The sequence below is a fragment of the Cottoperca gobio genome, chromosome 5 (assembly GCF_900634415.1).
Source record: "Cottoperca gobio chromosome 5, fCotGob3.1, whole genome shotgun sequence".
Taxonomy (NCBI): domain Eukaryota; kingdom Metazoa; phylum Chordata; class Actinopteri; order Perciformes; family Bovichtidae; genus Cottoperca; species Cottoperca gobio.
Genome location: NC_041359.1, coordinates 27,749,576 through 27,774,496, shown reverse-complemented (window position 1 = coordinate 27,774,496; position 24,921 = coordinate 27,749,576). Strand labels below are relative to the sequence as shown.

The 24,921-nt window shown below is 37.3% G+C and overlaps 1 protein-coding gene across 1 annotated transcript; it reads right to left on the bottom strand.

The window, feature by feature from the left end:
* Nucleotides 1-6,180: 6,180 nt before the first annotated feature.
* On the bottom strand, nt 6,181-21,954 carry asip1 (agouti signaling protein 1). The gene is made up of 4 exons (XM_029432296.1): nt 21,708-21,954; nt 7,765-7,930; nt 7,395-7,444; nt 6,181-6,953 (listed from the first exon to the last, which is right to left on the bottom strand). The coding sequence occupies exons 2-4, from the start codon at nt 7,922-7,924 to the stop codon at nt 6,789-6,791; spliced, it is 375 nt and encodes a 124-aa protein (XP_029288156.1). The 5' UTR covers nt 7,925-7,930; nt 21,708-21,954; the 3' UTR covers nt 6,181-6,788.
* Nucleotides 21,955-24,921: the final 2,967 nt, after the last annotated feature.

Genomic DNA, 24,921 nt, shown 5'->3' with positions numbered 1-24,921 from the left:
GATTGGCCAAGAGTGGAAATGCACCAAGCTGCTCTCAATCCTGGTGAAGTTGCAGATTGCATCCGACTGAATACCCCTCCACTCACCCCTCCTTCATCAACCTTGTCAGAGAACTATGTTGGCCTTCAGGTAAAGTTAGAATGCGAAAGACATTATTCAGAGCCAATGTTTGGTTTGTCCGTTATGAGCTAATGTAGAAACATGGCGGAATTGCTCCCTATGTAGATCTGAAGGGCTCATTCTAAATTAACAAAATCACAAGATTCTTAGTTTCAGTTGATTATACACTAATGAAAACATAGTTATGAATAATACATCCCATTTCTGCTAATAGATCCTCCTAAATACACATGCCCTTTAAGCTACAACAATAACATAGTCAACCACACACACACAATGTGCCAGACCTTCGGATGGACCTTTTTCAGTGACTCAAGTACTTTCAGAGACACCGACCCTTGATGCTGAACTCTACATTAGAGATTGAACATTTACTATTTTCCTCACTACTGGCAGCACCCACTGATGTAAAGAGGGCTTGAATCAAACTCAATTCTGTCCTAATATCTTTTCATACATATGTTCAGGGTATCATGTGTTTTTACTTCTGCAACATTTGATTGAAAATCCCCACATGGGATGTAGAGCGGTGCCTCTCATGAACCACCTTTGACTAACAATATTATGGTTCAAATTATTCAGGTCAAATGTCATGGGGCACTCGTGACATTCACACTCACAGCACTTGAAGTCATCGTCACCTCTGACGCTCTGTTTGTGTTGGGAAAACTTCCTCAGGATTAGACCTCCACTTTGACTCTTCCTCTGCCTGGGGCTACTTCCAAGACAAAATAGGCTGCTTTTATTTCTCCTCTGGGGGAGCAGCTGTTCAGAATTGAGAAGAGTGAAATTGGCTGAACATTTCCTCCGCTCTGTCTCTGTCTGTAGGTGTGTGTGGGAGTGAAACACAGCGGAGGAGGGAATGTGAACGTGCTAGGCAAGGAGAAAACAAAAAACTTGAATTTCAGGGCGTGCAGGGTTCTGTTCGGGGAATATATATTTTATTTTTAATGGTGCGCGATCTACCCATTTGGCACCCCTGCACTAGATGAAGCAAAAGTCAAGCTCTGATTGCCAGCATGTAACAACCAACACAAATGATAAGATGACTGCTTTCTTGAGGTTCAAGAGGTCTTAACAGTAGGAAATAGGACAGTGAAGTATTGCGTCAACCCACAAGGACTTGTGTCCTGCTGCCACTGGTGTGCAGCTTCCAGCGAGAATATGAGCAGCTGCAGAGAGTCAAGAGACACCACATCAGTTCCTGTAACTTAGAGAAGCAGCTGTGTGCTGCTCTTTATCTGCGTTGGGTAAGTTAACCAGATGTACATTTGCCAAACCAAACAGTTAGTCTTCATCTTTGACATCTTTTCTCTTTTAAAACTGAAAAATACAGTTTAAAAATACTTTTGACTAAGCATAAACGCCCACTGGTACATACCGGCTGGAGAGTTATAATTGGCGAATTTTTGCCTAAATAGCCACAAGAGACAACAATCAGCTCATTCCACACTGGCCAAATGTTTTATCTGCTCTTTGATTGAATTATGAACAGTTTTGAATAAGGCATCCACAAAATGGCAGACCTGACGTGATTTAATGTGATCTGCCTTATGTCAGTATTATATATACAGTATATCTCAAAAGTGAGTACACCCTTTAGATTTTTGCAAATATTCTGTTATATCCTTTCAGGGGATAACATTATCCTACTGAAACTTTGATATAACTTAAAGTAGTCAGTGTGCTGCTTGAATAACAGTATAGATTTATTGTCCTTTGAAAATTACTCAGTACACAGCTGTTAATGTCTAAACAGCTGGCAACAAAAGTGAGTACACCCCATAGTGAACATGTCCTAATTGTGCCCAAAGTGTCAATATTTTGTGTGACCACCATTGTTATCTAGCACTGCTTTAACCCTCCTGGGCATGGAATTCACCAGAGCTGCACAGGTTGCTTCTGGAATCTTCTTCCACTCCTCCACGACGACATCACGGAGCGCACGGATGTTGGACACCTTGCACTCCTCCACCTTCCTCTTGAGGATGCCCCACATGTGCTCAATTGGGTTTAGGTCTGGAGACATACTTGGCCAGTCCATCACCTTAACCTTCAGCTTCTTCAGCAAGGCCGTTGTCATCTTGGAGGTGTGTTTAGGGTCATTATCATGTTGGAAAACTGCCCTACGGCCCAGTTTCCGAAGAGAGGGGATCATGCTCTGCTGCAGGATGTCACAGTATATATTGGAATTCATGTGTCCCTCAATGAAATGCAGCTCCCCAGTGCCGGCAGCACTCATGCAGCCCCAGACCATGATGCTGCCACCACCATGCTTGACTGTAGGCAAAACACATTTGTCTTGGTACTCCTCACCAGGGTGCCGCCACACACGCCGGACACCATCTGACCCAAACAGGTTTATTTTGGTCTCATCAGACCACAGGACATGGTTCCAGTAACTCATGTTCTTGGATTCATTGTCTTCAGCAAACTGTTTGCGGGCTTTCTTATGCATCGGTTTCAGAAGGGGCTTCTGTCTGGGGCGACGGCCATACAAACCGATTTGATGCAGTGTGCGGCGTATGGTCTGGGCACTGACAGGCTGACATCCCACTTCTGCAACCTCTGCAGCAATGCTGGAAGCACTCGCACGTCTATTTTTGGAAACCAACCTCTGGATATGACGCTGAGCACGTGGACTCAACTTCTTTGGTCGACCCTGGCGAGGCCTGTTCCGAGTGGAACCTGTCCTGGAAAACCGCTGTATGATCTTAGCCACTGTGCTGCAACTCATTTTCATGGTGTTGGCAATCTTCTTATAGCCAAGGCCATCTTTGTGAAGCGCAATAATCCTTTTTTTCAGCCGCTCAGAGAGTTCCTTGCCATGAGGTGCCATGTTGTCCAGCATTCAGAGAGAATTGTGCCCAAAACACCAAATTTAACAGCCCTGCTTATCATTTACACCTGAATCCTTGTAACACTAACGAGTCACATGACACCAGGGCGGGAAAACAACATCATTGGGCACAATTAGGACATGTTCACTATGGGGTGTACTCACTTTTGTTGCCAGCTGTTTAGACATTAACAGCTGTGTACTGAGTAATTTTCAAAGGACAATAAATCTATACTGTTATTCAAGCAGCACACTGACTACTTTAAGTTATATCAAAGTTTCAGTAGGATAATGTTATCCCCTGAAAGGATATAACAGAATATTTGCAAAAATCTAAAGGGTGTACTCACTTTTGAGATATACTGTATATATATATATATATATATATATATATATATATATATATATATATATATATATATATATATATTATATATATATATATATATATATATATATATTATATATAATATATTCCACCCGTCCTTTCCATACTCGGTCTGTCTTCCAGCTGTCAGCGATAATCCTTCTTCCTCTTCCTTCTGTCCCACTTCTTTCCAAACCAGATGCCTTTAAGCCTACTACAGGAAGGACTGCAAGAATGTGGCAATACTGCGCTAAACCAATAAAGTCAATCTGAGTCCGGTAACGATTGTCCTCCTTGTTTGGCATTTTTGACAATCTGGAAACCACAATGTAAAAGCTTGCACACAGTTAATGTTAGAAAAAAACACCTGGAATTAGCAGTCTGACTAGTTCCGCTCCGTCCAATCTTGTAATACTACTTGTTGCTCTAGAGTCGATAGTAAGACAGTAGCCTTCAGAGGGAGAAGAAACTTTGCTGCCGGACCATGGATGCATTGTGACTGACTCGCTTGTAAATATCACAGCCATGTTCTGTTTCTGTTTTATAGTTTATTGGATTACATTAACAAGAAAACCCGCCACACCACCTCGCTCCGTCAACATCAGTGCTCCAGTAAACACAGATGGATCAGCTCCATGTGAAGATTATCAGACGGCAGAGTTTTCTGACCGGAGATCAGTTTCAGTTTGGTTGAATTTTTGTTTTCGTGCCCACTGACTGACTGATAGGCATTACACAGGAGTAAATGAAAAACATAACATAAAGTATGAACTATAATACAATAAATATGCCAAACTACAACCAGGTGAAATACTGCCCCCTATTTCTTTGGAGCGGGTGGCTCAGAATTACACATTGAACCTTTAAGGTACACTGTGCTTTCTATGAATTTGAATTAAGGTAAAATGGTATTTGTTGATATTTCCTACACAATGTGTTTATTGTTATCACTTACATATTATCTGGTAATTTCTTAATATTCTGCATGTGACAGATGTTGGTCAAATATTTCTGACCCATTCTGTTTTCACTGTTGAGTTGTGTTTTCAATCTCAGCTGTTTTTAAATTGCTCAAATTATTTAAAGCTGTAGAATAGCAGTCTCTGACCACTAGGGGGCAGAAACACACCAATATGAGCCCTGATTTACTGTTGAACATATGGCCTACACGTCTAGCAGACACATAGCATTGGTGTTTTTTCTAAATCAAAAACTAAAACTAAATCAAATTAAACATTTAAAATGAAAACTAAAATGTATTCCAATTGTTGTCAAGAAATAAAAACAGACAAAGGGACAGATTCTGAGCGTTTTAATGCAAAGTTTTATTCAACAGCCCGAATGCATCTTCAGAATAAAACATCGTGCTCCTGTTTGGTAAAACAACTTTCACTGCAACCAAAAAATATTGGCTAAGTAGTATTTAGAAATCAGTAATGTTATGTCTCAATTTTTCTTTACAGATTTATGGATTAAATTTACATACAATTCCACTTACAAATATAGTAATAGGGAGTTACAAAAACAGCCGCTGCAAACAGTGAACACAAGCTGGAAGGCACATCGTCATTATAAAAAGGTATGCTTAATTTTAAAGTAACATTATCAAACACCAATTAAGTCAAAATCATGTTGACTAATAATAATCTAATATAATTAAAGACTAAAACTGTAATATTTCACTTGATGCAGGTTTTTCCCTTTGACTGACTTTACAAAATGTCCTTTCTAAGTGTTCTTTGTTACGAATAAATAAAAATCTCATATGGCTCATAAGCATTTTTTAACATTCATGTATACAGTCAAAGCCAGCATTTATATTTATTCAGCATTTCAACTCTTCACATTACTAATCATTTGTTGGGTTTTGTCCAAATCAACTTCCAATAAGTGCATTCAGCCTCTCGTTCAACCTCCTCACTAACAGCATATCCGTTGTCGAACACTAAGCAACTTGTCAAGTTCACTTAGTCTGTGGCGACGGGAGAGGAGAGACTTTTCTTTTTACTCTTCCAGGCCAGAATTTCAGACAGTTAAACGTAAGCAACCATTAAAAGGCCACAGTTCTCACAAACATTTCCTTATTCTTCATTATTTATCGCCAAAGGGAATAGGAAAATGCACGTGTTTATCATAATGTAGCAATTACTTACTGGAAATCACAGCCCGAAGGTCCCAGGAAATATGTTTGTTATCTGCAGTTGGGCCGGGATTTAAGACTGGAGCTGACTCCTTAGCTGAATTTATTTTACTCAGTAACATAACACAGATGATGAGAAGTTAAAGCCATGATTATATATGATGTAAATAAATGATGGAAAGGTACAAATTGTTTTTATTGTGTTTTAAGACGTTCAGCAGTTTCTTCATAGAATAGTGGAGATCAATTATTGACAAGGTACTGAAGTTGGATCTTTTCTTTCAGCCAATCATCGTGCCAAAGAACTCAATTATCCAAAAGCTTTATTTAATAAAGAAATGTAATTTCCTTAATCCTACTTAATCGTCCTGCTGCTGGAAGTACTCACTAGAACGCCAATTACGTATTAATCTGCCACTGAAAATAGCCCAAACAAATTAATTATTTCCTCCTATATATTTTGAGTTTTCAGAAACCAATGGGCTTCGTCCCACAAGACAAGTTGTCATAAAGTTTTGCCAGACGGACCAACACATTGTTGCTTTTGGTCTTTTCCTGGGATTTGTTGTCACCAGATCCTTTAAATATATGTGAATTCATGTCACTTTGGTCTAAACATTAATAAAACAATAACAATATTAAATAAAACATGTAGTACATGGACTTCTTATGTTTCATAAAGTATTTGGTTTGCAATTATGTAGTTCTATGTGTGTGTGCTAAAAGCTCAAAGTAAGCGTTTCTATAAGCAGTACACCCTGTAAGGTCTTAGGAAGGTTCACGGTGGGGCAGTCCTCAGTAATAAAGTGCTTTCATGCAGTGAATTTTAGGCAAAGTTACAAACAAATAACAACGGGACAAGATTTTGGTATCAGAAGCGGTTTCCGTTTGTGGTTCGAGTTGTTTTGACCAATCACGTTTGAGCAAGCTGCATGAAGGTAAAAAGTCTGTGTGGAGAGCAAAAGAGGCAGAACCCATCAGCTGTTGTCGGACGACGATTTAGCTATTTTTATTTTTATTTTTCTATTTTCATATGATCATGAAGCTTAGCCAGAATGTCGTCTGGAGCTAAAACAATTGGACTGTAAACAATGACCTGCAAACTGAAAATATCCGGTTATCCGCCGGCTACACCGGAGATACCGGAATTTTGGCCTTTGCCCCCGTTGGCTAAATTGTCGTCCAATAGCCGATGGGTTCTGAGATTAACAAACCAAGGTCTAGAAGTGATTCACCGACCACGGTTTTCACTTCAAGGGGTTTGCTTTAGCGTGAAATGTTGTTCCGTTAGCTCGCCGCTGGGTCAGGCTGCATCTGGCTGTTCAGCAGTGAGGGTTGCCCATTCGACAGAAACAGACAGTTCTGAAGAGCCGACACTGGCAGAAAGCACAGAAATCACAGCACACATTGCTGGGAGATTTACAGCTTCCCCACAAGGGAATGCAGTTAGCAGGAGGAGGAGGGCGCTTCTTCACACTAAATTTGTTCTGAGAGAGAGAGACAGTAACTATACATGTGATCATACTATCGGAACAGCAAGCAAAACTAAGATGAGATAAGATAAAGATATACAATAAATACAGTGTGACAATAGAGGAAAAAATGGAAATATTAATGTGTTTTGACTTGACATGCTGGTTTTTCCAGATTGTGAGAGAACAGAGATATGTTTCGAAGACATGATTCATTCCTGGATTTGGCAACAGTATGTTTGACAACATAATCTCATCTCAAAAGGTCCATTTATTACTTGACTAAACTTCCATTTTAAGACCATGAGAAGCAGCTGAAAGTTTAGAAAAAGCTAGTAAGTGGGCTTTTTGAGTTAAGAAGGAAGATAGAGATTTACTGTGTGTAATCTAATAATGCAACAGATCCACATCGCATGCTTTCTACGAATCACACACATGTTGTTATTACACTAATACCTTTTTATGTTTCTTTGTTTTCTTGTTCTTCTTCACTGATTTTGGCAATGCTGAAAGAGAACATTAGAAAATCAATAATTTTTAAAGAAGAAAAGAAATGCAGCGTTAGCAGACTGGATGATAAATTGTACTGAATTGTGAATTGATAATGCACCAATCTCACAAAGACACTTGTTAAGTGATGGACTTGTGTCTTGCATTGTGTGGACTGCTACGAATAGTCTTGGGCTTTCAAAAAAGCTACCACTAATGTAATCACCAGTATACTATAAACATGACATAAATAATATAAATTAGAGACGGTACCATTCAATCTGGACTGTCACTATAAATAAAGTGAAAACACTAGATTTTAAACTTGCAAACTTACCTACAATAACAGGTTGGGGTATGTCAAGGCTTTGGGAAAGAGTGTTCGATATAACGACTCTATTCGTGGAGAGACTCTCATCGGGGATCATGTGGGCAGAGGCAAAGGAGTACTCTGTCGCAGCGAGGGCAAAGCAGACAAGCAGCAGGAAGGCATGCATCTTTCTCTGGAACAAAAGTAACAACAACGTATACTTAGAATTATTGTTTTTTTAGCAAGTAAGAAGCTCTAAACCTATTCATTTTTTTATCAGCGAGTGAGTTCCAATCATCATCTTAGTACATGGTTTGGTAACTGGTGGAAAATCTTTTCTACCCACAAGAAAAACAACTTTCAAAATCAGCTGTTGGACTTTCGGTCGACACTGAAATATGTCAACTACTGATCAATATTTTTCATTAACCTCCACATAATCTAGAAAAGTCTGTCATTAACCTCCACATTATCTAAAAGTCTTTCATTAACCTCCATATGTTCTAAAAGTCTGTCATTAACCTCCACATATTCTAAAAGTATGTCATTAACCTCCACATATACTAAAAATCTCTCATTACCCTCCACATATACTAAAGGTCTGTCATTAACCTCCACATATTCTAAAAGTCTCTCATTAACCTCCATATGTTCAAAAGGTCTGCATTAACCTCCATATAATGTAAAAGTATTTCATTAACCTCCATATATTCTAAAAGTCTGTCATTAACCTCAACATATTATAAAAGTCTGTCATTAACTTCCACACTTTCTTAAAGTCTGTCATTAACCTCCACATAATCTAAAAGTCTCTCATTAACCATTTTCTTAAAGTCTTTATCATCATGACATGATTTTTTCCGGGTCATGTTCTCTGTTCCGGTTCAGTAAATTGTCAAACAGTCCAATAATGTGTCACCTGCACGTCTCTCTGCTCACCCCCCCTCAGTATTACAGCAACTATTTGTTTGTAATATTTGGTAGCACATAGAAACAGTCTGACTTCTGCTCATAGTCCAATTGTTTCAATGTGTGTTTCCATCCACAAAATCCACTTGATAAATGCCAGGTGGTGTTTTGTTGAAACAATAACGAGTCACTGATGCTTCTCTTTGCAAATCTGACACAATCTTTCTGTGGATAACACTGCGTTCATGTTTGCTGTAACGTTCTCCTTTTCCTTTGTATTTGCTTCCCGATGACTCTGCTGTGACAGGATGCTTCAGGCCACTGATGTCATCAGTCCTGCTGCCAGCAGACTAATCCTCTCAGCTCTGGATGGCGGCAGCAGGTTTTACTGACGAGCGCCTCAGACGAAGAAGAAATTAACACCAATCTCGATCTTGAGTGCAGCTGCTGAAAGTTGGCAGCTAAAAGTAGAACAATACTTTTTGCTTTTTGTAGAATACACATTTTGCATAAACGTGAAAATGAGTGATCAACGTACATATAACATATAAACAATTTTGCATCACAAAGTCATTCACATTTGTTTTGCATGTCAAAATATTGTGGAAGGGATTAACAGAAGTGGACACATTAATCCTACGAAATCATTATTGTTTTTCCAGTGAATTCTTGAGTCAAGCTTTGAAATGTGTGTGTGTGTGTGTGTGAGTATTTGCCATGTGTTGTTTTACATGCGGCTATTATTAGTATATTATAACACTTTCTCACTTTCTTGATTCATTCTTCCAAAACGTTGTGACTTGATAAATGTAGGGAGTTCCCTCTGCACATCACACCTGCCACATGTCTCAAGGAAACGTAAAGGTTCAATCTGCAACATGACAATCTTTTATCAGTGGGGGTTTGCATGTGTTGCTGATCAAAGCTATTTACTTCTGCCTTACTTCAATGGCTGCTGAACATTCTTAACATTGTTTTCAAAGAGAGTGTTTCGCTCGCTGCTTTTCCTTCGCTGAGCGCTTTACGTTTTTGCCAGAGCAGCTCAGAGCTGAAAAGCGTCCGACGTCGTTGCCGTTTTTTTTTCCTATCGTCTAATTGGATGAATTGAGAGGCGGGCCGTCTCTGGTGACTGTTGACGGACACCTGGAGCTCTATGACTTCACCAAACATAGTTACTATGATATAAACAGAAACAGTGTGGAGGCCAATTAGTGCCGTACCTAAGATTTTAGGTGATTTAGTTTTTTATTCATTTAAACTGTTCTATTAACGATTAGTGTATAGTTCATGGTTTGTGTTCAGCTTTCTGTTTTCATTAGTGTGCAGTGCAATAAACACTTGTTTAGTCAGCGCGCTAACTTGTTAGCATGCACATATATATATGTATATATATATATTTATTTATTTATTTTTACACACGGTACCTGCATGCCTGACCATCACGGCTCACTAATGTTTGTGAGAACAACATTACAAAAATGTAATGTTTGTGTGTTTGTACAATAACAGTTTCCTCTTTAAAGCCAAAACATACAAAGATAACAATCAGAAACAATGTTTTCAGTCTGAACTCACAAAGCGTCAGTGCTGCATAAAGTAACTTCTGCTTCTCTCACACCGATCAAAAGCTAATCAATAATAATGACACCGATAGTTTTCAGTCTCCCTGTTGATTGATTTCCATCCAGACTTCATGTAGTGTTTAGTTCTTGTTTATTCTCTTCCTCACAGCTGGGTGTCGCTGGGACTGTGATTCATTTATTCTGTTTCCTGCCCTGTGGGCTGGAACCCTTGTTTCATTAAACTACAAGAGGTTAGACAAAACAACATAAACACGTCCTGCAGACGGATTTAAAACCTGAAGGAAATGACAGGTAAAGTGTTTTAGTTATGAGACAGTGTTGCTCATTCAGAGGGAGTAATGTTTGTTATTTATGAGGAGCTCTTTTAGTTAAGATTCAAACCATTTTTACAATTCAGCTCTGACGTGCGCTTTGCAGGTTATTGTGAAAACTATTTCTATACATTTCATAAACATTTCCACAACATAACTTTAGTGATTATTATTATTATAGATTTGTAAAAGCGTTGAATTCTTAAAGTCACACAATTATGATAATGAAGTCGGACTTAACGCTGAGTTTTTGCTGATAAAACCAGTTTTGTTTTAAGGACAAAAATAAATATATAAATTATATATAATATATATATATAGTGTGTGTATATATATATATATATATATATCCATCCATCCATCCATCGTCTACCGCTTATCCGGGATCGGGTCGCGGGGGTAGCAGCTCCAGTAAGGAACCCCAATCTTCCCTTCTCCGGGCCACATCCTCCAGCTCCGACTGGGGGATCCTGAGGCGTTCCCAGGCCAGTGAGGAGATATAATCTCTCCACCGAGTCCTGGGTCTTCCCCGGGGTCTCCTCCCAGCTGGACGTGCCTGGAACACCTACCTAGGGAGGCGCCCAGGTGGCATCCTTACTAGATGAACCACCTCAACTGGCTCCTTTCAACGTAATTTATATATATATATATATATATATATATATATATATATATATATATATATATACTATATAGAAATAATTATATATTTTATATATATAACTAATATATATATATATCTATATTTATATATAACTATATATATATCTATATATAGTACTATATATATATTTATATATAGATATATATATATATTATATATTTATTAATACTATCTATATCCTATATATATAATATATATATATATAAATATATCTATATATATATTATTTATATATATATCTCTCTCCTCCTTTATCTCTCTCTCTCTCTCTTTCTATCTCTCATCTCTCTATATCTATCTCTATCGCTCTATTCGCTCTCTATTCTACGTCTCTCTCTCTCTAGTCTCTCTCTACCTTTCTCTCTCTACTGATCCGTCTATCTATCCATTTCTCTCTCGTCTCTATCTCTCTCTCTCTCGCTCTCTCTACTCTCTATCTCGTCTCTTCTCTCTCTCTCTCTCTCTCTTCTCTCTTCTATCTTCTCTCTCTCTCTCTCGTCTCTCCTCTCTCTTCTCTCTCTCCTCTAATATATATATATAAGATATTTATATATATATATACTATATATATATATAGTTATATATATATAATATATTAATATATTATATATAATATATTTATATATATAATACTATATATAATATATATATATAATCTATTTTTATGTAATATACACACTATAAATATATAAATATATATATATATATATATAAATAGTAGTTATTTATATAGTGTATATATTAATAATAGGTATAATTTATATATATATATATATATATTATATATTATTATTATAGTGTGTATATATAGTATATTATATAGTATATATATATTATATATTATATATTATATTATTTATATATATAGTATGTATATATAGGTATCTATTATATATATATCTATATATATATATATATAATAATATAAGATGTATTGTGTGGGGGGAAAAGGGTTAATACTGTGGGTCCAAAAAACATATATCTTGCTTCTTATCATAGTCCACAATTTGTAAGCCACTAATGAAGACGTATTGTTTGAGTACTGGTACTGGTATCATCTGGTATTGGTGTGTAGTAATACATAATAAAGGTTTGCTGTGCTTGTTAACGGCAGGAATGCACAAATAGGATAATTATCAAATTACACAACTTGCAATTTAACAAGACTCAGTAAATTCCTTTGGATACGTTTGGAGACTGTTGCCACGGTGACGTAGAGTTCAAAGGTGTCGTATGTCATTGTTTCTCCGGACAAACACAAAAGAAAACGGAGACATATTGCGAAGCGAGTCTTTATCCAATTTAGGGATTTAACCTGAACCGTTTCTCTTCACCCAGAGCTTTTGGGTCCATCGTAAGAGACATGAATCTGACCACAGTCCCTGTTCTTTGTGAAGCAGGAAAAAACAAGAGCTCTTTACAGCCACCTCTGGAGCCCGCAGGAATTCAAGTGTTTGATACTCACAAAATACATCTTTGGGTGGAGTATGACGTTAAACAGTCCCTTTGAAAGCAGTGGAAGCATCGAGCAAGAATGTCAAACACATTGTATATGTTAAATAGCACCTCAAACCACCTTGATACATCTCCTGCCCAGCGTCTGGTTCGACTTTAAAGCGTCAACACGGGATCAGAGTGGCTGTTTCTCATGAGGCTTTGGAAACCACACTTTAGTGCATTGATCCATTTCAAAGCGGGATGATTTAAAGAGGTGAAAAACTATGAAAGAAAACTCATCGAGGAAGTTAACAAGCAACAAAAACATGTGCAGATGTTTGGGCATATATATCATTCTACCATTAATGTAATTACAGTATTTTCTCAGTGGAAACATTCAATCATCTCAGGTGACCCTCAGGGCGCTTTCACAAGCCTCCAGGAAGTCCAGCAGCCTTCCTTCTCTGGTGCAGACTCGACATCGAGTGCGTGACAGCGTGCGAGACGAGCCGCAGGTCCGTGGTTCGGTCTGTTGCACCTGTGGTCTATTTCCAAGCAGTGAGAACAGAATCTGACCCGATTGCAGGAAGTGAAGCGAAATGGAGCATTATGGATTATATCGCCTGCATGTGCGTTTATTGAGATGGACACAGCTAAACGAGAACATTCATAAAGTAATTTCAGATAAACTGGAGGATTCTGCTCCGTGTTGCTCCGTTAAGGTCGTGTCACACATCTCCGTATGACAGAAACGTATGCCGGCGCATACGGAAATTTGTCAGAGTCCAAATACGTCCAACTTTTCATCAGATCGGATCGGAAAAGTGAACATATACAGATACGCATGTCTAACCTGTTGATATCGTATCACTTACTAATACAAAATGTATCAGACGAATACCCAACGAATGCATAACGTATACAACAATATAGCGTATACAAAATATCGGCAACACGCTGTTGTACGTTGATGTAAGGTATAAGTAGTACTTGTTAAGAGCTCACTGTTACGCTGAGGTGCGTTGTTGAACGCTGATGTTTTGAGCATGTTCAAAATTACCGGACGTACCCGACGTGTGCTTCATAAGATATGCAGACATTACGTTACGTTAGACATACGTGAATACGGAATACGTACGTAAATACCTACCTGAATACCTACGTGAATACGTTAGAGGTACGTTAGATATAGGCTACGTCGGCTGACGGTGAACCCTACAGCCAATGTATTGATAACGAGTGGATAACCTATTCCTACCCGATGTTAACATGATGCCTGACGACGGAGTAACTTATTAAACGTGTTTCTACAGTACAGCTAGCGTTCAGCATGTTAGCCGTTCTCCAGCATCAGCATGACGTGAACCAGATGACACTTTTCCAGCTCTGTTGTCCAGACGCTCTGATACGTTTTAAATAAGTAAGTGATACGCTATCAATATGTTTGACATACGTATAATAATTTGTTATGTATTCGTTATGTATACGTCAGCTACAACACCGCTGTGGAAAAGTTGGACGTATTTGGACTCTGACACATTTTGAGCTACTTTTCATATACACCGGCATGTTTCTGCCGTACGGAGCTGTGTGACAGGACCGTGTGTCTGGCATGTTCAGCGTAACGTCTGCGTCCTTCAAACGATCACCACTTACCCTTAATTTATATCAACCTATTGCCGATATTTTGTATGCGCCGGCATACGTTTCTACCATACGGATTTGTGTGACAGGGCCTTTAGTTTCCGTGTTTACACTTTCCAACGTCAAATGTTTCAGTTCCTAAACAAATTAACTGTACTGTCAATCAGAACCAGAAAAGAATAAATTACATTCTGATTCAAATAAATCAGACAGACTATAACTTGTGAAAGCACCTAAAATTACCATATTTCAGTATGAAGTTTGTCCTAACTGTTGCAATATAATATGTATCTGTGCATCTTTTGACCTGCAAATCAAAACTAAATCAGATGTAAAATCTGTATATGTGACTGATAAATCGAGATTAGACAAGATTTTCTTTAGAGGCTAATGTTTCGCCTTAAATCCCGACAGAGATCTGACATTTTCATAGTTTCATTTCAGTTCTGATCTGGACTTCATGAACAGGTGCTACACAATCAGCGAAGAACAAAAGAAGCATCAACATCAAATACCTCTCAGGCCTCTCAGATTTATGAAAGTTTCATCTGTCGTGTTGCAATACGTCATGAAAATTTCACAGCAACGTGCAGCATGTTGTCAAACTTGAAATGAGACACAAGATGTCGTGAGGAAGGGATGTGAACACACGGATCGTCAGACTGTTTCTCCTGTGAACAGTTTTACTGTCACTGCAGCGGTTGTGTGGTGCTGAATGGAGAGCTCCTGTAAAGTGCAGTTTTTTAATCTGCTGCAGGATTCTTTGACTTTGAGAAGTAAAGTTATTACTGAAGACTGAATGAGGAGAAATCCTCTCTGTGCTGCATGAATGGCGTCTGTAGTTTGCACCAGACTTTGTGACTCTAGATTGTTATCAAGTCCGTCCAGATTTTATCTGTTGGTCTGTTTTTACATCTAATTAAATTGTATTTTCTGAGCTAAAACTTTTTTTTAAACTTTTCTTTATTTTGATCTTGAGAAGGGAAGGTGAATATAAATAATTTAATTTAATGAAGAAATATTTTTTAAATAATAAAAGTAAATAAATAAAATACATTATGTATGATTTTATATATATATATATATATATATATATCATACATATTAATATATAACACTTTATTATTTTATCTTGTTTCATTCTTTTTTTTATCGCTACAATACTTTGTTTATTTGCCTTTTCGTCTCTTGAGCTGCTGTAAGTGAATTTTAAAGTTCTTATTTTGACTCTGATTGAAGAAAACACAAGAAATTACGACATTTTTAAATAAAAAAAACAACTAAATATATTTTAAAATACTTCAATGGCAGCAGATGAAACATTTCGTGCCTCTCTCACTCCACAAATCTTCATTTGAACTCTGGACCTCGTGTCGTCACAAACTCACGGCTTCATGTAGTTCATGCATGACACTGAACACACACACAGACAGGAAACACGTGTGTGTGTGTGTGTGTGTGTGTGTGTGTGTGTGTGTGTGTGTGTGTGTGTGTGTGTGTGTGTGTGTGTGTGTTCAAATTAAAGTCATGAAACTGTAACATGAGTTCTCCTCTGACGATGCCCGGTCCGTTTATTAGTAATATGAAATACAGAGAGCGTCACATCAATGTCTCGCTTATATCTCTAAATCATGGGATTATTTTTAAACTTGGAATCATTATCGCTGATGATGTGCTGTCGAGTCAAAGGAGGGAAGAGGTTTCAGCTGTGCTCACCGGGTGCAGGCTTTGATTAGATTAGGAGCACTTGTATTATATTAAAGTGCAGAAAGTAGGTGAACACAGACCAGAACAATCAAACAGATGGAAACGATTCCAAGTCAAGTCCATTTTTATTTATACAGCCCAATTTCACATATCACAAATTTGCCTCAGGGGCTTTTACAATCTCTGCTGAGTACAACACCCTCTGTCCTTTTTAACCCTCACTTTGGATGAGCGTGACCTCCTCAGACAAACTGCTGTAATTGGACCTCAGGAAGAATCACTGAGGTCCAATAATAGGAATACAATCTTAACATATAAATTGCTGAACGTGAGTTAAAAGGAGGTAAATTCATAAAAGAACACATGTGAAGTCATGTAAGATGGCAGCTTGACGGGTCAATTATTTATTTATTTTCAGGGAAACACGTTTGTACATCAAAAGTGGTAACACTGGGTGGCTCTGAGCATGATCTTCATCTGTACACACACACACACACACACACACACACACACACACCCACACACACTCGTATTCTGTGAAGAAACACTTCTCGGAAACTGGTGGAAATAAACAGACTGCAGAAGCTTCTGGCTTCACTTTCACACACAGGTGTTATTTATTTTGCTTTTCTAATAGTTTAAAAACTTCAGAAACAGGAAAACTGCAATATTTCATCTTAAAAAGCTGTAAGTGAAACTAAATCTGCTTTTATTTAACAAATAAACTAATGCACTCTGTTAAAATGTAACAGCATATATTGTCCCCGTCAAATTAATTAATGAAATAAATTAAAATAGAAACACAAGCTATTTCAACATCATTTTTCAATTTACTAAAATATTTTAAATAAGAAATTTACTCTACAAACAATGAAAACAATAATTTATTTATTTTTAATTATTATTACTTTTACAGTTATTTGCTTTTAATTGAAAAATTATCTTAACAGATTATATTATATATATATATATATATATATATATATATATATATATATTATATATATAATATATATATATATTATATATATATATATTATATTTCAATAATTGTATTTAATCTACATTTAATTCAATGTTTATCCAGAACACAAAATCTTTATCATGTTACTGAGTCTTTAATATGAATTTGAATAGATTAATGAAATTATTACTATTTAGTCAACATAGTTTCTTTTTGTATCTATCACCGTGTTTCTAATAAAATAAATAATCATACAGTAATTAATTTAAAAATGTTATGAACTACATTTGAATAATGATGCAACATTAACACCTTTGTTTTTGTGTTTTTTATATTTTTAGCTAAGATTGTTTCTGGCTGTTTTCTGCTTGAGGTTTGTTTCATGGTCACATCTGTCGTCTCACGTGTTTCTTCTTCTCTGCACATCTGTCTGCAGTCCAGCTGCTGAACCGTAACACGAGCTTCAGTGTTGTTTTTGTATTTGAAATATTACAGCAAACATGTTCAGTATGAAACACTTTTGAAAGAAGTTTGTAAAAAGTGTGTATCGTGCGTTTTTCTAGATTTACGGTCCGTATGGGTTTGCGGTTAATGAGAGCCGTGAGACTCAATCTCCAAATGTACTGTAAAACCAAAACCTGGAGCTGCCGAGTGTGTCCAGAACCGCAAGCCTTTTATACATTCACACATGTTAATGGTTTAATGCTAATATATATACATATTGGTGGATTTAATGACCTCGTTAGGAATTACAAACAAACAAACATATTTTAAAAATTAATCAATTTATAACCAGAAACCAGCTGAAATGTGAAAGAGTTTAAATTTAGTGGAACTACGACCTCTGCTCACATATTTGACTATTCTATTGTAAACTATTTGCAGGGTTAGGGCTCACTTTAAATGGGGAAAGTTTACAAAATGTGGAAATTGATCTTCATTCTGATTACTGCTAAAGTAATTAAGACTGTGTCTAAAATGATGGCTGCTCTTCCAAAGAAATACATTTATTTATATTGTGTTATTAATATTATTTTTGGATTATTTAAAATTTTAAATATATTTAATGATAATTGTATTTATTGGTGGAAGTTTTCATATGTGACTATTTTATTGTAAACTATTTGCAGGTGTATTTTATCTTTATATTAAACTTTATATTTATTGCATTTTCTGTATTTGAATAGGTTTTATTTATATGTTGGTTTTATTATTAGCGTGTTAAATGTTAAATATGTGGGATTTTATTTCATTATATTGTTAAGCAACTTGTATTGCAACTTTGCATTAAAGGCGCTTTTAAATTAAATAAAGTTTGTTATTACGCTAATTGTAATTTGTATTTCCTTTCTTTGTATTATGTAATTTCATGTGTTTAATAAAAACTCAATTATGTAAAGATATAAATGCTACAATGTGTGTATCAGCTTTGTATCACTAAAAATCAATTCAAACTAAATAATCCCACACACACAACGCTCCAGATGATGAAGAGTCAAAGGTCAAAGTGTGGATAATACTCCTGCAGATCAGCTCCGGGAATCTGAAAAGTTTTCCTCCGTCAATTATCTGAAGCGGCTTTAAAGGAAAGACGAGAGACTTCTGGCAGATCTGCGGAGACGACTTCAGGAGGATAAATCAGCCACGTCTCTCATGTGACATCTGGGGCCGCTCCACGATGCTCTGCTTTCATCTGCTCGTGGTTCCACAGGTAGACATAAATTATTCTAATCAGCAAAGTATTTATTTTTCTTCTGTAAATTCCTTCAGCTTTTTTGCTTGTTGGGAAAACAAGTAAATCAAACATTTCTCGACGTTCCCTCGTGATTAAAAAAAAGTAAAACTTAAGATAATATCTGACTTTAAGGATCTTCATAACAATAGTCAGTAAACATCTGGCTGGGATGTTTCAGTTCCCACAAACACACTTTCTATTTTAAAAAGTTTTTATTCTGTGTTTGGAGATTTTAAAAAAACCGGATAAACTCAAAAATAAAATTATTAAAAAAATATAACTGACTTGTTTTGCTGTTTTTAATTCAATTAACAATCTAAAATAATGATAAACAAGAAATATGTATAATTATTTAAATAAAGGCTCAGTGATTTCCTAAAACAGATTCTCACTGTCGTTTTCTAAATCAATGAAACAGGAGGAAAAAGTGCATCTGCTGGGGACTATTTTCACATTTGGTGCTGTAGGGAGTGTTTGTGGCTGCAGGACGGTGTGTGTGTGTGTGTGGGAGTCAAGATAAAGTGCAGTGTGTGTGTTTGTGGTAATGAAGGATCATGTCAGTGCAGCAGTGTGACTCAGGGTTTTATACACACATTGTACTTTAGTAGAATCAGTTCATTGAAGGTTCTGGTCTATATAACGAGACTTTTCCTTTAACCCTGCGTCTGTAATCAGGGACACCTGGTTACCCCGGGTACATTTATCCCAAAGTCCACGTATACGGGTAACCGGGTTTCTGATCACATGTGCAGAAAAACAAAGATCTGCGAAGCTGAGTAACAATGAATCTTTGTTTTCAAAATAAATAAATTTAGAGTCCAACAAAGACACTAAATATCTTCTTAAAGTTTAAATAAATCAGGGTTAGGGTTAACCCTACTTTAGCCCAGACGCACGCACGCACGCACGCACACACACACACACACACACACACACACACACACACACACACACACACACACACTTTGAGTTAAATAAACCACGACAAAACCTGCTGCATGCGTGCACAGATGCCGCAGTAACCAGGATACTACAGAGCACGAAACATCCTGATGAAGGAAACAATTGTTTGTCCTTTAAATCTACCTTCTTAACTGCGGGACTATAATCACTACATTTGCTGCAGGAAACACTCTCACTGCCCCGACAGGAAACATCTCCGGCTTCACGGCTACGTGCAGAGAACAGCGAGAAGCAAAGCTGACGCGTTACAGTTCACAGGATGTTCATGTCCAGGATGATACTCGTCATCACAGCTGAGGAGACGACGTGTCCCTGCAGAACACGACCGTCTTTTATCTCCGTTCTGTTAAAGTTCTTGAGAACGAGCTAATAACGGAAACTTTTAAAACACATGTTTTGGTCATGTGAGTGTCTTAATAGCAGATAAGTGACCGGATGAGTCTCAGCGTGACGAAGAGGGATCACATTTCTCAGAGACGACTTCAACCATCAAGTCGCTGATAAAACGACGTCGTTACCCAGCATGCATCATGTTACACCCGCAGGCACCAACAACATATTAAATACAGTGTATTGTTAAGTAACCTACAATATATCACTATTTTCATTATTATGCATTACAGATTAATTACTATTTTATAATACGAATGTTTTACAGCTATTATTATTCTTTAATTACTGACAAAGAATATATAAATATAACAACAATGCACATCTGTGACATTATGAATTATACGTAACACAATTTAAATATTATTTCTTACTTTCTTTAACTGCTGTGCAGTGATTTATTTCTGCATGGTTATATCCAGATATGTCTCTAAATTGTAGTTTAATCAAAGATTCAAATCAGCAGAAATCTCGGCCTCAGCGCTGCAAAATCAGCACATTTATTTTTCACTTTTTAAAAACCTTTATTCATTTTTATTGTCACTTTTTTATGTCATAAGCACGATGGCAGAGAATCTAGTGTGTGCAGTTTTCACTTTAATGCATTACAAATATAAAAATATTGTTTGCAAATGACAAAAAAAGCAGAAAAGATAAAATGGGACTTTTATTTTTTACTTGTATTTTTTACTTTTATACAGATGTTCTGTAAAACGTTAAAAAAGAAATTGTAAATTGTATTTTATTTTATTTAAAGTTCCCTTTTAATACATTTTCCAACAGTAAATATAGTATATAAATATTGTGCTATGAATGTAAAGAGTTCGACACAGGTTATTCATTGCAGCAGCTTCGACTTCTGTCCACAACTTTAAGCAGTTTGTCTGATAACAGAAAGCTGTTGATGCTAAAATAACATCATTCTGTTGCTGCAGAAACTCTGCAGACTCATTTATAATCCACTTTTAAACATCTCGTGAGGTCAAACCGCTTCTCTGTTTAACGCTCTGTGGACACACTGACTCCTGAAGATGGCTGATAGCAGATCGTGCGGTCGATAGATGGAGCCCTGACAGCGTCGGCGCTTTGCTCCGAAACTAAATCAGGAAGATTACGCTCATATTTTCTGCACATGTCGAACTAATATATACAAGATAAGACGTCAAGAAATGGATTTTTAACTCCAACTGGGATTTACTGCAGAAGGTTCTGGTTCAACGTCACATTTTACAACCTGATCGACTTCGTTCCGGCTTCTTCTCAGTGAAGAAAACAAACACTCAAAAGTCTCGGAAGAGATCCAAACATCGGACGCATTGAACATAAATGCTTCATTTCAGATCATTAGCTAATAAATTCTATATTTGTCCCATGTTTTCGTTTTAATTGTGTAACATGAGTTGCACCAACTGCACTTACAGGCCACGGCTGGAGGATTCTTTCAAAGCAGCAAACTGAGGAATTTATTTTAAATTGTTTCAACAAACTCAACAAACAAGATATAAAAACAATTTTCTCTCTGACTGAGATTAAAGCGTGAGTTCCTCACATGCTGCAAAGTGCTTCAGCCTCAGACTCTGGGTTGTACTTTTCCATCGCTCAAACATTTTCCTGTGAATCTTTTAACCTGACAAGATCATTTAAATATTTCCGCTTGACTTACCTGTGGTCGCCGGTTCAGCTGTCAGTCGGTCACGCTCCCAGTTTCTTCCCTTCTCTGGTTTTTATAGTGACTCTTCTTTTGTCCTCACTACACGTCTTTATTTCTCTGCCTCTTTGGTCCACAAGTCTCTCCTTCCCTGTCCTCCCTCACTCTTCACCTTCTTGTGCTTTGCGTCTTCTTTGTGAGCCTTGTTTCACTTCTTCCCTCTCACTGTCTCTGGTTCCCTCTCTCTCTCTATTTATGAGGGTTTTCCTTCTCCAAACCTCCTTTTATCCCCCTCTCTTCCTTTTCTTCTTGTTTTCTCTGGTACCTTGCCCTCTGTTGATGGTGAAGACATAATGGGAGGTTTGTTCTGGAGGCGGGACCAGCTCTGCAGTGGGTTGGGGGATGGGAAAGGTCAAATTATGCAGAAGATGTACAGATAAATGTGAACCAGACCTTCCCTGGAGGAATTGTTTCTGGTAGGTGTAAACTCATGTTGGAGACCGACGTCCTCCCTTCACCTGCAGGTCTGTTTGTGATGTTCACTTGTTTAGTGTGATGTTTCTTTAATCTCTCTTTCTCTCAACCTGCTTTGGTTGCTTCCTCTTCTCTATGGGATCTGTCTACGTTTTCCCAGAATGCCATTCTGGACATACAACATTAACTGAGTCCGTTTAATCCAGACAACACACGTGTAACATTACAGGTGCTGCAGGTTTCAGTGTGTTCACACACACTTGAACAAGACTAAGAGACTGCAGCTGTAATATCAACTAAATGAGCTAAATGCTAATGCTAGCATGTCGACAAACGGGCAATAAAAGCGCTCACATGCTGATGTTTAGTGGGTTTAATGTTCACCATATTCACTATCTTAGTTTAGCTTGTTAGCATGTTTACATTTTCTTATTAGCACTCAGCTGAGGATGATGGGAATGTAAGGATTTAACCATGAACCAAAGTATTGGACACATTGAAATGCTGGCATTGGATTAAAAGTTATCACAATTCATCCTGAAGGGCATGCATTGACTAACCTGACGTGCCAGATGGTTTGTTTACACAGAACCATGTGAGAATTCCTCGTGAGAAACTGTTGGGGAAAAAAAAAAAAAACTTGGCAGGTGATTGGATAAACCATCTGTCAAATTCTTGCCAGTCCGGAGAAGGAGCGAAAACTTTGAGAAAAGCCTTCAGTGCCACTCTCCAGCTCTGATACAACTGAAGCTGCTGCAGTATCGAGATCAACCTCTTTAGTAGCCGCCATTGTTGTTTTGAACCAACAATCGCCTCTTAGTGTCAGGTCACACACACACACACACACACACACACACACACACACACACACACACACACACACACACACAGGATGCTGACTGGTCATGAAGTTCATGAAGAGAAATGGACACACAAATAATTACGTCTCTTTCCTATATAAGTGAATGGGGAAAAGTCTTTTGGGGCCCAATGGGATCACGTGACACGGAAGCTGTAATTCCAAAGTTTGGCCACTTTGAACATTGTGGCGCTCCTCCTGGGGGCTTGATTAGTTGAAGCCCGACAAGATGGATGTTTGTGTAATATGTGAACTCGCTATTCTCTCGTGATATCGTGAGAATCCAGCAGCCGTGCGAAGCAATGAATGGACCAAATTTCACGGAAATTCATCCGATATGTATTTACCAATTTAAACATTATTTCACAAACAGCCAGAAAACATCAACCTGCTGGTGTCACTTCAGTCAGGTGATCGTCCGCTTAGAAATGTCTGAAGAGTTTGGAAACGCAATAAAACTTTATTGTGTTTTAAAGATTCTGTTTGTTGTCATTTCAGTTTCCAAGTTAATAAAAGATGTGTCACAATAACTTTATTATTTCTAAAGAAAAGACTTTATGATATTCAACCCACAAAGATAATGTACATTTAAACCTGCATGATTTACAGTAAAACAGGAAGTTTAAATGTTTGTTTTTATTATTCCAGACATCATAAAAGTTCCACCTGGTGCCAGGGAACACTTTCACATCTGTTCCTCAGTAAACACGCTTCAAATCTTTTCAGATCAGCCAGGCAGTCCCTGAATGTCCATAAATAAATTATAACATGAGGTTTGGATCTACATGCATGCAATTTGAGTAAGAAAACAAGTTAAAAAATCAATTCTAATAAGCCTCATATATACAAACATAAAGTAGAACTCTTGAAAATGCACAGACTGATGTGAAAATGAGGGAATGTATTGTATTCTATCTTAAGTAGATCTAAAACAACACACACACACACACACACACACACACACACACACACACACACACACACACACACACACACACACACACACACACACACACAGTTCAGATCAGGTCTGGCTGAGCAACAAATGGAAAGTTTAAAGGTCAATTAGAGCGCGATAGGATCACAAATTGGAATCAGCCTCAGAAAACCTAATTGCTGCTTCCCTGTGTTCCAGGTCCCTCGGGGGACACGGAGGCTTGTTAGTGCACTTAGACCAAATTATTTACCGACTCCTAAAAGCATCGTAGAGCGAATATGACTGTATCTTTCAAACTTACTCGAAGGTATTGGGGTGTTTTCAGAGAAATGCAGATGTTTGCAATGATTTGCCAATTTGGCGTTTGGTAAAGATAAAGTCATCCTGCACAGAGCATATGAATTAAAGTCATATTTAACTTTGTGTTATAGCAAAAACTAATCCCACTCAAATCATCTCGGCAGATGTCCGCTGTCTCTCCATTCTTATTAGGTCATTGATCAAAGGTGAATAATCTCGCTGTGTGCATTCATACATTATTGCTATTTTGACTATGACGCTGAAAGCTTTTTAATTATGTGTTCTGTAATGACGCAGTGAGAAATCCTGAAGTCTTTGGCAGTCTTTCATTTCCTCTGGTGAATTATCCCGTTTCAGAATGAAGCTCTCTTTATTTGGCCTTTGGTTGTCTCTTGTTCTTATTTTGAAAGATGTTTTCTGACTCAGACTTGATTTGAATCCTAATATGTAAGAAATGAAATACAAACAATTTGGAAAGTTGGAGCGTCTACTTCTATTTTACTGCTTGCATGAAAGCAAAACCCACTTTGCAGGATATTATTTGCAGGAGATAATTTAAAACACCAGCAGGTTTCTTTATAAAACAAGGATGTAAGAGATTTCTATAGTAATTATGGCATGAAAGTCTTCTCTCCAAATACTTTGCTGATTAGAATATC